The 15,430-nt window shown below is 38.6% G+C and overlaps 1 protein-coding gene across 3 annotated transcripts in view; it reads left to right on the top strand.

The window, feature by feature from the left end:
* The window catches only part of SCG5 (secretogranin V), a 30,706-nt gene extending 25,744 nt beyond the window's left edge, over window positions 1-4,962 (top strand). For all 3 annotated transcript variants that reach the window (XM_054826149.1, XM_054826151.1, XM_054826150.1), the window contains exon 6: window positions 3,517-4,962. In XM_054826149.1, the coding sequence (XP_054682124.1) occupies window positions 3,517-3,612 (96 nt within the window). In that variant the 3' untranslated portion in view covers window positions 3,613-4,962. The remainder of the gene's footprint in view (window positions 1-3,516) is intronic.
* The last annotated feature ends 10,468 nt before the right edge of the window (window positions 4,963-15,430 follow it).

Raw genomic sequence — 15,430 nt, 5'->3', positions numbered from 1 at the left:
CTATTAATTTAAAAGCTTCACATTATCTGTGTTTTTAATTGATCTTATTGGCATAAACCCATTTAAAATAATTTAAATGTCTTTAAAACAGAATTTAAAAGTTTCCTAATAAAAATATTGGTAAAATCGATTACCACTATCCATGCACGTGAATATGCTTTTGGGTGTAAATGACGACAGAACTGGTCCTTTAGCTGATGTAACTTGATACACTTACATCCTTAGATTTACCTCAGATTAAACTCCTGTCTCTGTGTCCTACTTGCTTGAAAGACAAAGATGAATGAGTTCTCACCTTTCTGCCCCTGAAACAAAGGCAGCAATCCGCATATCACAGAAAACCTCTGCACATTCCACTATCTCATCTCTTTTTTTTTTTTTTTTTTTTGGTAATGTCAGCCTTTCTTTCATCAAAAAATCACTTTAAGGCAGAGCCGAAGTCCGTAGCTTTGCTGCTGGTGTATGTATATATATATATTTTTTTTTACAAGAAGAAAAAGTCTAGCTCTCTGCCAGAAAGTAGCTTTTCAAAATATGACAGCACAGTTTATATTGTAAATGAAGTAAATTCAGTTTAAAATAACTGAAGCGTAAGTGAAGATTTATTTATTTATTTATTTAACTCTCAAACCTGAAGTCTTTGCTAGAAGGGGAGAAGATGAGTTGATTTCTTACCGATTCACACGTCACTGGTAGTAAACACTGCTCAACTATAAGTTAACGATCTACCTTGAGCTTAGTATCTGCCTCCCGCCTACACTGGATTTTTAAGTTTGTTAGCGGAAAAGGAAAAAGGATAGGCACCTGATTTTAACTCTAAAGAATTTACTGTGGAAATAGTTATGTGGAATATTTATTAATAGCTAGAACAGCATGTTAAAATAGGATTAGTGCAATATATACATGAAAAAAAAGAAAAAAAAGAAATACATTTTTCTGTCTGTGTGCTGACTGACGGAATCGGATACAAAAGGAATAATGGCTGGAGAGACGTGAGAGCCACGTGGCCAGCGGTAGCCCAGAATTTTGGAGGTGAAGCTTCACTTTCTTGCTTTGCAGCAGATTTATCTTCTTAGTACAGGCATGTCACTTAAGGGTAAATTCATTATCATTTAAGGTATTTCATTGTTTTGAGAGTCATACTGTAATGATTACTAATGTTTCAATGAACAATTCAGAATTTTCACTTTGTCAGCGGAAGGGGAACCTAGAGCTGTCAGCGGCAGAGTCTATTTCTCCCAAAACCAAAAAGCCCGCTGGATTCCCCTGGTGCGGTCCCTGCCGCTCCTCCGTGCCCTTCTGCGCAGACAGAGAGTTTAGGGAATACAGCTGCTGGCAACAGCGTGGTCTGTTGGGTCAGAATGCCCCGATTTTAGCTTAAAGTCAGTCCTGTGTAACTGTGTACACAGTGTGTCGTGTCTATACGATGCTACAGCGTAACAGTCACAGAGGCACTACTGCACTCTACAACACTACGCGCTCTAAGTATGTGTGTACATTCACATATTTATATTTTTTATATAAACACACATACAAGCATACCTACAGAGCAGCAGTATATATAGCAAAGGTATGTGTTTACCATTTGCTACCGTGTTATTTTTTGCAGCATTTGCAGTGCAAGACAAGGAAACCTATAGTGACCTCTAATTTAACTAGCAATTCTTCCCCCCCCCCCCCTTTTTTTTTTTCAATTTCTATATGTGAGCATAGCCCTGTCCCGAATCTAATATCCTGAACGTGACAGGAGTGCTTCTGTAATCACTGAGTCACACTGCCGTGGGCTCAGAGCTGTGCACAGGGGTACTCGGGAACCTCATCACTTTGAATTCAGCACAGCTATATAGCCTTAAACATTTTTTTTAGTCAAATCAGCCAAAAATTGTGCATTATATTTTGTGTTTTCTTTTGTCAGTTGAGAAAGATTCAAAGTTTTATGTATTCTCATTCTCTTCTACTTTATTTCAAAAAGTAGCAAGTACCACTCCAAAAAAAGACCAATTAATCTTCCTAAGAATCTTCAAATAATTCCTAGAAGTTTATGCAACAGCTGAATTTCACTAAATTAACATTAAACAGAACTTCTTTAAACAAACACAAACAAATCATTTACATGTGTCTTATTTTTAACAATTTAATGCTTTAAATTAGTGTTGGTTTTACTTTCAAAGATTTTTCCACATTCATTTCTGGTTCTTAATATTTTTGTTTTCACTTGCAGCAGGCAAAGCACTCAAAAACCAATAGAAGTAAGCAAAAGGGCAGCTCTACCCTATGATTAAGTATTAATGATAGCATCTACAAATCTGAAGAAACCCAAGGGCTTAAACTCAAAGACAGATAAACCCCAACTCTTTTCCAGAGATTTGACAAATACTTGGGATATTTGAAAATAAATATTTCATGCCTATTTTAAACATTTTTGGGGTTTTTTTTGCATAGTTTTGAATTCCTACATTTTGGTGCACAGAAATATCTCAAGAAAAGTAATTTCTGCGATACAGTCAGCCTGACAAGAATCAGGAGATACTGGAAAATTTGCATTCCTCCAAAGTTTGTCCTTAGGCAAACAATTTTTATTGGCAGCAAAAACCAGCACACTAGAATTTTTGTCTATATCTGTGAAGGAGAAAGTATATACTTGAATTTTGTTTACACCGGCACTGTAACAGGCCCGAAAGTGGGTGTAAATAATATTTTGGTTAATTCTGAAGCTCCACTAATCTGCTCGATACTTGCAAATACAGTTAATACATTTTATTCCATGGGTATAGATAAAATTCAAGCATAGGCTTTCTACGTTACTATGATCTCCAAACAGTTTTGAGACAGGATCTGTTCTTCTTCAGTCTCACGTTGTGCTGCTTGCATGGCGCAACGTGAAGCTGAACCCTCTCTGGGGATCTTCTTTCCAGCATTCCCTTGTTCTGGCAGTGGTAGGAGAGCCATTTCCCATGCCAAAACCTTGCTTGGCTCTGCTTCTGTGCCAGCAGTTTTTTATCTCAGCATCAAGAGAGGAAGCGAGGAGGGGTTTCCTGGAGAGGAGATGGGCTGAAGAAGAGACTTTGGTCAAAAACGGTATCGTGGTATCTAACTTGTCTCCCAGCATAAGGTCCATCAGAGGGTAGCGATTGAAGCTAAAGCTAACCTGGACTTCTCTAACAAGTTCTGTCCTGCCTCAGGAATTAGGGAGTTAGATTTGCTGCTGCTGCTTCTCTGCTGAGCTGAGGAAAGGAGGAGTGGAGCAAAAAGACAGTCCGATATTCTCGATAGTCCTCCTTCACTTGTATTCTTTTTAGTGGACTGGATTAAATTCTTGCACACAAAAAAATATTAGAAAACAAAGTATTGATTGACTTGTAGATTTACTCCTTGGGAGGATTTTTCTTTTTTTTTTTTTCCCCAGTCTGCAAGTATTTGACAGATAAGAAATATATGAATATATCCACTAATCCTAGTTACCTTTTATATGTTTCCCTGTTTCTAATAAATATGAATAATTTTAAACTTTTTCAGAGTGTGAACCCATATCTGCAAGGACAGCGACTGGATAATGTTGTAGCAAAGAAGTCTGTTCCACATTTTTCAGATGAAGACAAGGGTCCTGAATAAGTACAATAAAAATGAATGATGAAAACTCATGCCATCCTCTGCTAGATCGTACTATTGCTTATATGTAATCATCTATTAAAATCCTTGTGAATGGCAGCATGTTTATTATTTATATAATTGTAGATGAAAAACAGCTGTATTTATAACAGTATGTTCTCCTAGATAACAAAAATATGGTTCTGCTTTTTGTTAAGTTATGGTAAAAGGCCATTTCTGTTGGTTTTATTTTAGTCATGGAGCAAACTTTAAAAATGTTAGTCATTTTAATAGCTAACGTGAGGTAAATGGTCTTAATGAGCAGCTTGTAAATAGGAAGATGTGAAAAAAATGTCCGGTTTGACTCCAACATTTAATCTTAAATGTTACTATGTTTGACACATGAAAATTATAGTTTTATGTTTTGTTCACAAATATTGTTACTTAGCAAAGACAAAGTATTTATTTTACCCAGAGAATTTTGGCTTTTGGTCCATTTTAATAAACATTTAAGCAATCTACAAGGTTTGCAAAGTGACATTTTCCAAAATATTTCAGAGGCTCATTTGTCTCGGTTATTGCTGTGCAAATTTAAAAATTAAAGAACTGCTTTTTGACTCTGTCCACTGGAATATTTTTCTGTTAATCATTCCATGTCCACAACTTTCCTGAACACTTGCACATCTTTCTTCCTTATCAATGGTACTGTTGTGTGGAAATTAATCTCCACTGCTGTTCTTTGTCTCAGGAACAGCAGCATTTGGGCATTATAGTGTTCTTAAATCATGTGTCCCTGGGATGTTAGAAGTGAACGTGGAGACATTTGTCTGTGTTAATAAGGTTGTGTCAACGTCCTCTGAATCTAAATTCAGGATATGAAAGTCATTACAGTTGATGATCTTCTGTAAAACTATGATACTTTAGCAACACTGGTAGCTATCACTGCTCTTGGAGCTGCTCCGGGAAGCTTAAATTGCCTTTTTGTGCACCTAGGAAACTGAAGAACGTTATGTTCCAGAAAGCTGACTTCTCTCTTTCTGAAAGATGAGAATATAAAATTACCTAAAAGTTTGTTACTTTCAGGTTGCATCTGAAATATTTCAAGCCATGTGCATGGGACATTGGAATCATGGAAAACAGCATTAGCTTACAGCTTGGAACTTCAAATCGATGGAAAAAACCTGTGGTTTCCTTCCCCGTCCTACAGAAAGACACAGGAAAATAATGATGACCCCTTAGAAAAAACAGATAAGAAACTAAAGGTTCTAGCGACATAAATTAAACTTATCAGGATGGCACAAATACGACTGTGTATGGCATACGCTTCTTCTATCCCAGCACTTAGTAATTTGTAATAAATTATGTATGCAGAAAGTCAGTCCTCTCACGTCATTTAGGGGTAGATTGCACAACTCTGTAACATTCTAGGCTGAACTATCATGTCTTTAATCATACTTCCTCTTTAAAAAAAATCTGGAAGAGAAAACGAAATAGTATGTAACGCAGCGGGGTTTATTCTCATACGTGGCACGAAATTGAGGAGTTTGTGTGAATCGCCGAGCTCCTTGCACTTCCAGTGCCTGGAGTGGGACGGGAGTAATAATCCAGCTGTTCACATGAGAGAATTTATATTCTCTGCTTCTTAAGCTTGCTCTTTTTATCTGCGCTCCTGCTTAGTCTTCACACAGGTATTGAGAGTTGCAGAGCTGCAAAGGTTGTCTCCAAACCCAGAAAAAACTATGTGTCATGGCACGAATCTGAGCTCAGCACCCACTGATGCCCCGCGCATGTGAAATGGTCGTTCCTCCCACCTAAGCCCGCAGCCAGCCGCTGGCACTGCCACGGGGCTTCCAGTTGCTCAGAGGCTGGATTTCCACTCCTAAGAAACTGGTGTTTCTTCAGGTACTCAGCTTTTAATCTGAGCTACATTCTGTCCTTATTAGCTCCAGTAAATGCCATTTTAATCACAAAAACGAAGCAACCACGAAGGCAATTTATTTCTTTTTTGAAGCTCTTAGTATGGACCAGCACATAATTAAAGGCGGTGTGTAAGTAAATGGGGGGCTTCAAAAAGGAGGGGCAAAGAAGTACTGTTTGCTTAATAGTATCAGAAATGCCACGTCTGATTTCTCGAAGCACTTTAGCTTACTTACTACGCACCCTGCGTGGGGATGTGATAATCTGGCGCTGCAAACCGACCGAACAGGGATCCCTGGTGGCTGCCTGTGACCCTGGTGGGGCCTGAGGAGCTGTCCCTCTCCTAGATCTGCACAGAGCAGGCAAAGGAAAAATTACACAATTTAGATGTGGTTTTGTCTGTAAATGCAAGCAACACCCCCCCCCAACCCCCCGCCCTTGACACTGAACAATACAATGATGCGTCTTACAGGAACTGTCTGCTGGAAGAAATCAAACGCGGGGCGGTGAGCAGCCATCTGCTGAGTCCATCAGGCAGCTTGAGTGTTTCACCAGGAAGACTCAACCGCACTATTGTGAAATTTTAATAAAATATAGCTATTACACACAGTAGAGATTAATTACTCTAATTTCAGTTTCATAGTAGAGCTGTCTTTCTGTACTGGGATTGGTAGTCCCATATTAACTAAAAAAAAAGCCCAAAACCAAGCAAAAAAAGTTGGCCCTCCTGTTTCTCCAGCAACAGTCCAAACATATATATATATATATATATATATATGTTTTTTTTCATAAAGAATCATCACAGTGCTGGTCTTTGGGAATCAATGAACAAAGATACCAACTATGCCCTCACTAAGAGCTCACTCCACCAAAGCAATACTTACAAGAACGTAACTAGCTGCTCAGCTCTTACAGGTGTAATCACTCTTTTACATTTATGATGGATGTGAATTAGGGAGCATGTATATTGCTATTGTTGTTTAGAATTTTCATTAAATTAAAACCTTTTTAGATTATTTTAAAATCTGCAAGTGTGTTAATTACCTCTAACATATTTGAGACACAATGTGCTTGAAAGAAGCTATACAAAATAAAGTATTTCCATGCAACGTTGCTTTTGTCTGGTAAAGAAATACTTATGGCCCTTGTTTAAAAAAAGCATTATGTAACCGAGCAGATTATAGTATTTGATATGTCACACAAGACTTACTCTGGGGGTGCATGTGTATATATATGTGTACACACACCCCCCCCCCCAATATATACTATTTAAAAGATAATATCGTCTTATAATAAACTCAGTAGTAAAGAATATAAAGATGTCAAGCCACAGAAGAAAGCAATATAAAAATGCTTAGTGAATTATTTAGGAGGGGAAATAGTGATATGCTTCTTTTTATTGGCACATTTGCACTCACCTAACAAAACCATGCCGCTAATCTATTCAGCAACTCATAAGCAAACCAAAGAAACTTGGAAGCAGTTCCTGGGAATGTGATGTCAGAGTCCCGAGAGTCCCTTACAGGACTGTAAGTAAAGCTGATCTGAAGCTTATTTTATCAAAATATGATGAAGTGTATCTTCATCTGTTAAACTGAGGAAGGACACAGGCAGAAAGATGACCACCAAGTCAATGAAGTTTGTGGCTTTGTTGCAGATAAAGTAAAATTCAAGCCCCTTTGCTTCCAAATGTCAGGAGTTGGGGATGAAGAAAAGTATTTTTTTGATGATGAAGAGAAGAAGATTAAGTCCATGCCCCCAAATCAGGCCTTTAACCAGTAGCCGTGTGAAAGTGTTGAAAAGGTTTTATTTTCATTTTCATGCTGTACAAAAACGTTTAAATTTGTTGGGAAAAAGCCCCTAACAACCCCTAACAAATGGAATCTTTTGGCCTTTTCACTGGTAAGCTCATTAAACCATCTCTTACCTCATTTGTAACGCTGTAACACTTGTCCCGTGAATAAATTTTTATGCAAGTACTTCTTCTTAACATACAAGTCTGGAATGTCTGGATCATTAAGACAAGGAGTTCAAAGATAACTTTTCAGTCAAAGTCACAGACTCAGATTTATGGAAGGAGAAAAGGAAGGTAGGCAGATTCAGGACATGTTACCATGACCACGCAAAAATTTAAAATTTATGAGGAAAGTACAATTTCATGTGACCTATAGGGCAGATGTATGTGTTCACTGTTTTAATAGCTAAGTGAGCTATAAGTAAGATTTAAGGTACCTCTCCAATGATAAGCAAAGATAACGAGCTCCCTTAAAATGCTTAGCCACTGACAATGAGCTACTCGGACACAAACTAAATAAAAGCTAAAAGGAAATGCAAGAAGAAGAGGGTGCAATTGCCATCACGAAGGGCCCCATGAACCACAAATATGGCTGACTGGCACAGGACTGGGTCCTAAGCCATGATTTCTAAATATGAGACAATGAAAGGATTAAATGAATTATTTCCAAGGCACGTACATGGTCCAGGTCTACCATACTCAAGCCTTTTGCTGTTAAGTGAAGAATGACATTGAATTCCAGTTCATCATCCTAATTCACCATGAGAAGGAAGTACGCAGTATCAGTTCATGTTTGCTTTATTTATGATGCTAATTGCTTTGCTGTGATGATATGGATCCTGACGGTTGGTAGAGCTGCTAGCCATATGTTCGACACATGGGAGCATAACAAACTTTAAATGATGTGAGTGTCATGGCAGCAGCATTACCAATTGGAACTGAAAGAGCTTAAAAAAAATCCCGTTTTACTAACGAGGTCTATTTTTGTATGAGCGGCAGAGGTGGGAAAGGAATCAGAGCTGGTAGCAATTCAGAATGGCTTCAGACTTTAAAGATTAGGTAGACTTGAGTCACCTCTTTTTATTTTGTCCTATAGTTCCTGCTACCAAAACACACAAAATCCAGCTCCTATTGCAATGCATGGGTGTCTTTTACATTTAATCGCTGTGTTTCTTCACCCTGCTCTGCTCTCCAAGACAAACAGTGGTGGGAGTCAGTGGCTAAATTTCATTGTAAACTGAGGCAAAGGAGAAAGCACAAAGAAAAATAACATGTTATTTGCTACTAGCCTCAAACTGTCCCGTTTTCCCTAACCATTGCAGACCATTAAGCCCTGATTTTAAATGTATAAACACTGACTACTTTTATTCCAGATCTTTGTTCCAAATCTAACCACCATATGACAATGTAACTTTCCTGGGAGTCATTAATATCTCTGCTACAGATGACAGGGTTTTTAGGTCTAGGTATCCAAATATTTGTTATATCACAGAACGAGCATACAGCTTTGATGCTGAATTCCATCTTAGCCTCTTCTAATTAATTCTTTATTCTGAGAAACAAACAAAAAAACCCCTAGAAGTTCTTCAGTGCATTATCTACATTCTAATGCCCAGAAGTCCTCTAAAAGTGGCTGAAATTCAAATGGGATAGCCCCTATGGGGAAATGTGGTCCTGATTCCTCATCCTAACATAGAACACCTTTCTACATTGGGGAATAAAATACCATGCTGTGGCATTTTGTATTTCCAAATGGACAAAACAGACTCATGAAAGAACAAGTCAGGTCATCCAGAGAAGCACTCATAATTCACCATTGGTTAATTTTTCCCCCTTTTTTTTTAAGAACGCTGCATCAGTGACTAACTCAATTGCAAAACTTTAAGTGACTCCAACGGGTAGTGCAACGGCTATAAGATTTATGGGCTTTAAAGCTGTGTTACTGCAATTGAAGTAAGAAACCTATTTTTAATGCTGCATGAAACATTTATCAATTTAAAAAATTGTCGTAACTGATTTAAGTAAGTTCTTTCGAAGTCATTGTTATAACAGACAAGCATTGCTGTCATGGTTTGTGTGTAGACCCTGGCTATTGGTTAAATTGCCAAACAACCCCACGACTCAGCTGCCACGGGGGGGTCTGTGCGTGCGCAGGTAACGTGCGTGCACACAGTTAAAAAAAGCAGAAAAGTTTGCCCTGCTTCTGATTCCTTATAGCTTCTTCCTGCTATTCCCACAGTGTCTCCAGCTTTACTGCAGCCTTTCTGATTATTATGGGTCTGAAGTTATGGGGTCCCAGAAGACTTGGTTTCAGGGGCTCTCATGAGTGCAAGTTATCCAGCATGCAAGCAATACGTGTCAGAATAATGTACATTTCTTTCAATTTAAACTACATTATTTATTTTCTGCATTAGTAGTTGAGGCTATATTCTAATTTCTGGGGCTCACCACCAGTATTGGTTATTCCCTGCTGTGTTTTTGTGTTCTCAGCAGCAACCTATGAGACATTTAGAAGGACAAGAATTATGCACAAACTTGAAGACCTTCATAGACTGCCTCTAAAATATCTGTTGCTTGTTAAAACTACTTTGTGTTTATTTTGTTGTATATCTGGAGGTTTACAAAACTGGGAACTATTTCCAATTAACAGATGGGTGAACGGTTGCAAAGAGGTTGAGGGCCGGCTCCATTAAAGGCCTAAGTGCCCACAGCAGGCCTTGTGTGGAATACAAGCACCAAAGCCCAAGCACACGATCCTCAAACCCTGCCTCCCTTGCCTGAGTCCTTAGGCTATTAAAGTCTACACGCAACCACGTTTTCTTGTCAATGAAGTACCTCAGGCACCTAACCTTCTACTGTGCATGCCTAGGACTGTTTGAAACTTGGTGAACCTGCATAGCTCTACTCCTATCTCAGTCCTAATCCTAGCCTGAATCCACGAACTTGGCAATTCCTCCCCTATATTCCCTGGGGGAACCAGCCTGGTAAGGACTCACCTCACACACGTCTACAGGACCAGGCATTGCACAAAATACCACAGCAGAAGTAGACAGTTTAATTAAAAAAAAAAAAAAAAGTGTCTGGAAGAGGTATGGCAAAAGAATCAAAGCTCCATCAACGTCAGAGAAGGGGATCGAGAATAAACACAAATTTGTCATCTAGTGGTTAGTAGGGCAAGGTGAACATAAGGAATGACAGGGTAACACCTGGGCTCTAGCTATCCTCAAGGAGTGTTTGGGTAGCCAGGCAGGCACTGGATAAAAATACAAAAGTAGTCTTAGAGCACGGCAAAACCAAGCCAACCACTCTCCCCCATCCTCCCCAGTAGATGGCTTATTTTGGCTCCCTGTCTTTATGTAACTGCTTCCTGAATTGTTGAACAGCCTCAGCAGGGGAGGTGCAGAGAACTCCCGTACAAATAGGCTCCTGCCTCGTGGCTAAGAGGCCACTACACCTCTGGAGGTGCAGGAGATACAGGTTTGAACCCCTCCAGTGAGTAGATGGAGACCACAATCTTTTATTTTCTGATTCCTGAAACAATATCTGCCTTCTTTCGCTCACTTTTAATGTATTGTTTTTTCCAGGAAAATTAGATGTATTTAGCTGCTACTCAAGTAATTGGAAGACTGTTACATTTAGCAAGACTTGGAGATTAGCAAGGGTTCATTTACGTGACTGCGCATTCTTTGTTCTAGTAACTTAAAAAATATCTTTAAATCATTTTGCATCTGTTGAAAAGGAAGCATTTTTAAACCCTGCTTCCTTACTCACTATTAGCATTCCAGTGACAAATTCAATCTTGCAATCATTATCATGAAGAGTTTGCTGACCAAGGGCTCCAGTGATCCTAAGGGACCCTGTTCGTGTTGCTAACAGGACATCTCCTTACAGCAAGACATGTTATAAGCATTTTCAGCATTGAAACAAAGATAAAAATCTTTGTCTCCACACCAGCAGGAATAATTCTTTTCAAGGCGATTTCGGGTGGAATTCTCCCTATTAAAATATGCAGGGCAAAATAGCGAAGGGGTTTTCAAAGCTTTTCCAGAAGCTGGTGGTAGTATACTCAAAGCAACAAGGATCTGGACCCCAGAGAAAACAAACAATTTGACTGGAGATAAGAAAATATAAAAGGACTTGGTCTTACAAAGTACTTCTCTAAATCAGAACCAAAGAAGTCACATTTGGTTATGGTGGTTTTTCTCTATCTAGGAAGGCGGTTTTGTTACACCTGATTGTAGTAGTCACCTCCTCCCCTTAATGCACAGAGGCCTTCTAAACAAATCGTCCTACCTCCATTGCACAAAAAAGGGCTTTCTGCCTCTAGATAGCCTGTGCCCTCACCTGGATTTATCTCAACCAATTACATCAAGATAAAAACCACTGCCCCTTGTCTCTGGTATGTTTTTACATCATGATAGCTGTCTTAATGTAAAAACTTCAGCTTACAGGAAAGGCATAGCCAAAAGAAGTCGTAAACGTTGAATGCAAGAATTTGGAACTATATTAAAAAGGAGGATTTCTTCTTTGCCTCACAACACAGGAAAACATCCTGTTTGTTTCTGTTTTCTCTTTGGTCAGATCAGAACAAGAATTCACTACAAGGATCTTTTTTTTTTTTTTTATGTGTCTGATAGCTTTTGATGACGCCAGCTCCCAAGGATTCTTTCCTCTAAATGTTCTATTATATTTTTCAAAAGGAAAAATATGTAATTTTTACTGTGAATTCATACGTTCATTTTGAAACCCTGACAAGCAATACTAATACCTCCTTCACAAGGAGTCTAGTTCCATCTGGTTGAGAACCAAAAAGCCATGCCACAGTCTGATCTGAAGTGTAATTGATTTGGTCACTTGCGATTTAACTTCTTCGCTTACGTCTTTAGTGCATTAAGACTTCCTGCGGAGGGAAAAGAAAACTGTTTACATTTTTAGACTTTTTAAAAGTGCATCCAAAAGCTCCAAGTGTTTGGTGCCTGATTAATTACAAACACCTAGAGGATTGCTCCCGAGCCTATTTACAGAACCTCTCCTAACATCAAGTGATTTTACACTTTTCCAGGCACTTTGAATTGCATATTATTTGTGGGGAAAAAAAATAATAAAAAATTAATCAAACTGCCAGTGAAAGCAGCTAATGGAGAATTGCTGGGCAGTGTGGTTAGTCCCAGAATGTCAGATGACAGCTCTTCCATGGCTCTGAACAGCTCCACAGACAGGGAAGAGTGATGTCTGCTGTAACTGTATTTGGAGAATGAAGTAAAAGGCTTGAAAAATTGCTAATTAGAATTCAAGATACTGTAAGAAAGGGAAAGATCAATGAATAAATATCCAACTGCCCTTAGCCAAACAGGCTAAACAGGATACTTTTGACAAGGAAACAGAAGAAGCAAAACAGAGCAGTTGGAAATATCAAGACAAGAGATTTGGCCCTAGGCTCGCCTGTGTAGTTTCCCAGAAGTGATTTTTTTTTTTTGGCAATTTTTGAAAGAGTACATTTTTGGTAACCATACAGATAAAAAATAGACTATTTTTGTATTTTACTATTATTGTATTGTACTTTTAATTCTTAAGTTCGCAAAGTTTAGCGTTCTAATATGAACATCAGCTAGAGTGCCCTTTAACAGGGGAAAGATGTCTACATAAATTATTCTGGGGTCTTTTAGAAAGGCTCGCCTGACTCAAGTCTCTTGGATTGTTGCGTGCGTTTCATTTTATACACTCCGAATAGCCCCACTGAAAACAAAGTCAAGCATCTGGCAAGTCCCTGCAGGATTTGAGTCCGAATTTAAGTTTAGCAAAAAAATGAAGTATGCGCACAAGTCCACCTTTCTTACCAAAGCACTTAACTATCTGTTTGCATTTATGTATATACTTAAAATGCTATTAAAATCAACAAAGACTGCTAAACTGGAGCCTTATCTTTAGCAGTGCTATTAGATAACCACAACTGGTTAAACACTTCTTTGTCTGCCTTTAGATTTTTTTTTGTCCACAACAGTGAAAACTTGGCTTATTCACTGGAAATATCATTTTTTTATTGTGGAGAATTACAGAAGTTAAAAGGCCTTCTTCCCCATTAAAAGCTTTTAGAAATTTCAAAATGGATGCATTCAAGCACGTAGACACAAAATAGGTGAAAGTTAAAGAAAAAAAAAATTTCTCTTCCCAGATTAAGTCAAACTCTCAGCTCCTCTTATTAACTGCTCGTTTCATGGGAAATTTGGTACCGAACCAGCTTTAAGGATTTAGGCCAAAATGATTCTGGCTCCTTTGAAAACTCTGTTCCCTGTTGCAGTTTTATAGGTGGGGAAATGGAGTCAAGAGAAAAATCAGTGTGAGTGAAAAAGGCAAAAGGATGAAGGTGGGGGGTGAGGTGTATTTGTGCCTCTTACACGTCTTCTTCTTGACACAGAGACTATCTAAATAAAAAAATAGCAGTGAGGAAGAGTTCTGTTTCTTCCCACCTGCATTAGTATTCACTGCAAGAAGTGGACTAACCGATGGTGGAGCAGTACAACTGTTTAACAGAGTTCTTTCCTTCCCATAACACAGCTGCCACTTCTGTGACACTGGATTTCAAATATAAAATGCAGAAGTTCTACACAGTCTAAATAAGTTTTTGTCTCAGCCAAAAAGGGCTTCAGCTCCTTCATTCCTGCAAAGCTACTTTTTTTTATCTGGTATTCCGTTTTTACCCAGATATTGCCAGAAAAAACAAAAAAGAACAGATACGATTTGAATTTTGAAAAGAGGGCAATGGGATAAGAGAAAAACCCAACCCAAACCAAAAGCCTTGCAAATCCCCTTACATAATAAAATAGTTCTCCTGCCTCTCTTACTCCTTTTTCTTTTGCTACAGGCAGTAAGTGGCAGTCAGGAAAAAAGCCTAGACTTCTTAACTTCCAGCTATCTACCTTCCCCGCTAGGCTGACGTCATACGCCCTAATGGTGTTGCACAGAAGCCCCCACACGACAGGGAAGAGAGAGCACCCCTCTTCCAGGTAACATCCTGAGTTACAGGTGGCTACACAACAACAAACTGCCTTTCATCGTAGCAAGAAAGGAGCGAAAGGGACTCTTTTGCCAGAACTATCTATACACGTCTTAAAAGTGTATGTAATCTGTCTAAGATGTTGGGACGCAGTAAGGTGTGGGAAGGGAGTCTTTTAGTTCTGCAGCATAACTGGAAACTGTATTTCATAGCTGTCATGCCCCTGGAATGAAATATGTAAGCAAATAACACATCGAGCTCCTTAGATGCCTCCTTTCATAATACCCAGTTACGCCTTCAGACTATAAGGGCTTCTTATACTCACACAAACCCGGTTTGCTTAGCTGCGTCACTTCTTATATCACATTGCTCCAGAGCTGCCCTGAAAGCAAAGCACGTCAGCAAACACCTCCTACAGCTTCATGAGACAGAAGAAAAAGAAAAGCAAATGCATGAGGGCAGAGGAATTTTTCATGGGTATTTTATGGCTTTCATTTTCTTGGCAAATTCTTCTATAGCCATCAAATACATACGACGCATCAAAAAAATTGTGAAAAGAATTATAAAAAGGTTAGCTTGACAAATGATATTTCCTCATTTGGCATGAAAGTTTATATTTGTCCAGCAGTCAAACTTCATCCTAATAAAATAAGCTTTTCTAAATCACTTTTGAAAAATAGTCGCATATGGATTGTATTATATATGTAGGTGTTTTGAGGCCAGAAAACATATTTTTTGTTCTATGTCTGCAGCACATAGCAGAGTGGAATGCTGGTGGGTGACCATGGCTCTAGGTGCAGAGATCATTACAAGCCCACAACCTGAATCTTCATGTAGCATACGCTGAACAAGAAAGCTTTTCAGACATACCAGGCCACCATACTTTTCAGAGTGGGATCCCAGACTTTAAAAGTCTTTAGCTGCTAAAAGCTAGGGATTTTATCTTGAACCCATTCATTCTTTTGATTTCCAATGTTCTGTTTCTGAACATTCACAAATGAAATGGGAGTGTATTCCTAGATGAAGTAGTATTTTGAAAGTAAAAAAATATTTTTTTAAAAAAAAAAATATTTCATTTAAAAAACCCCACAAAATAAACATTTTCCCTTGCTTAACTTTCATTCAGCTGATGGAAA

This window comes from Grus americana, chromosome 5 (genome assembly GCF_028858705.1).
Source record: "Grus americana isolate bGruAme1 chromosome 5, bGruAme1.mat, whole genome shotgun sequence".
Classification (NCBI taxonomy): Eukaryota; Metazoa; Chordata; class Aves; order Gruiformes; family Gruidae; genus Grus; species Grus americana.
Note: the sequence above shows the minus strand (reverse complement) of the source record. Positions and strands in the feature narration are given on the sequence as shown.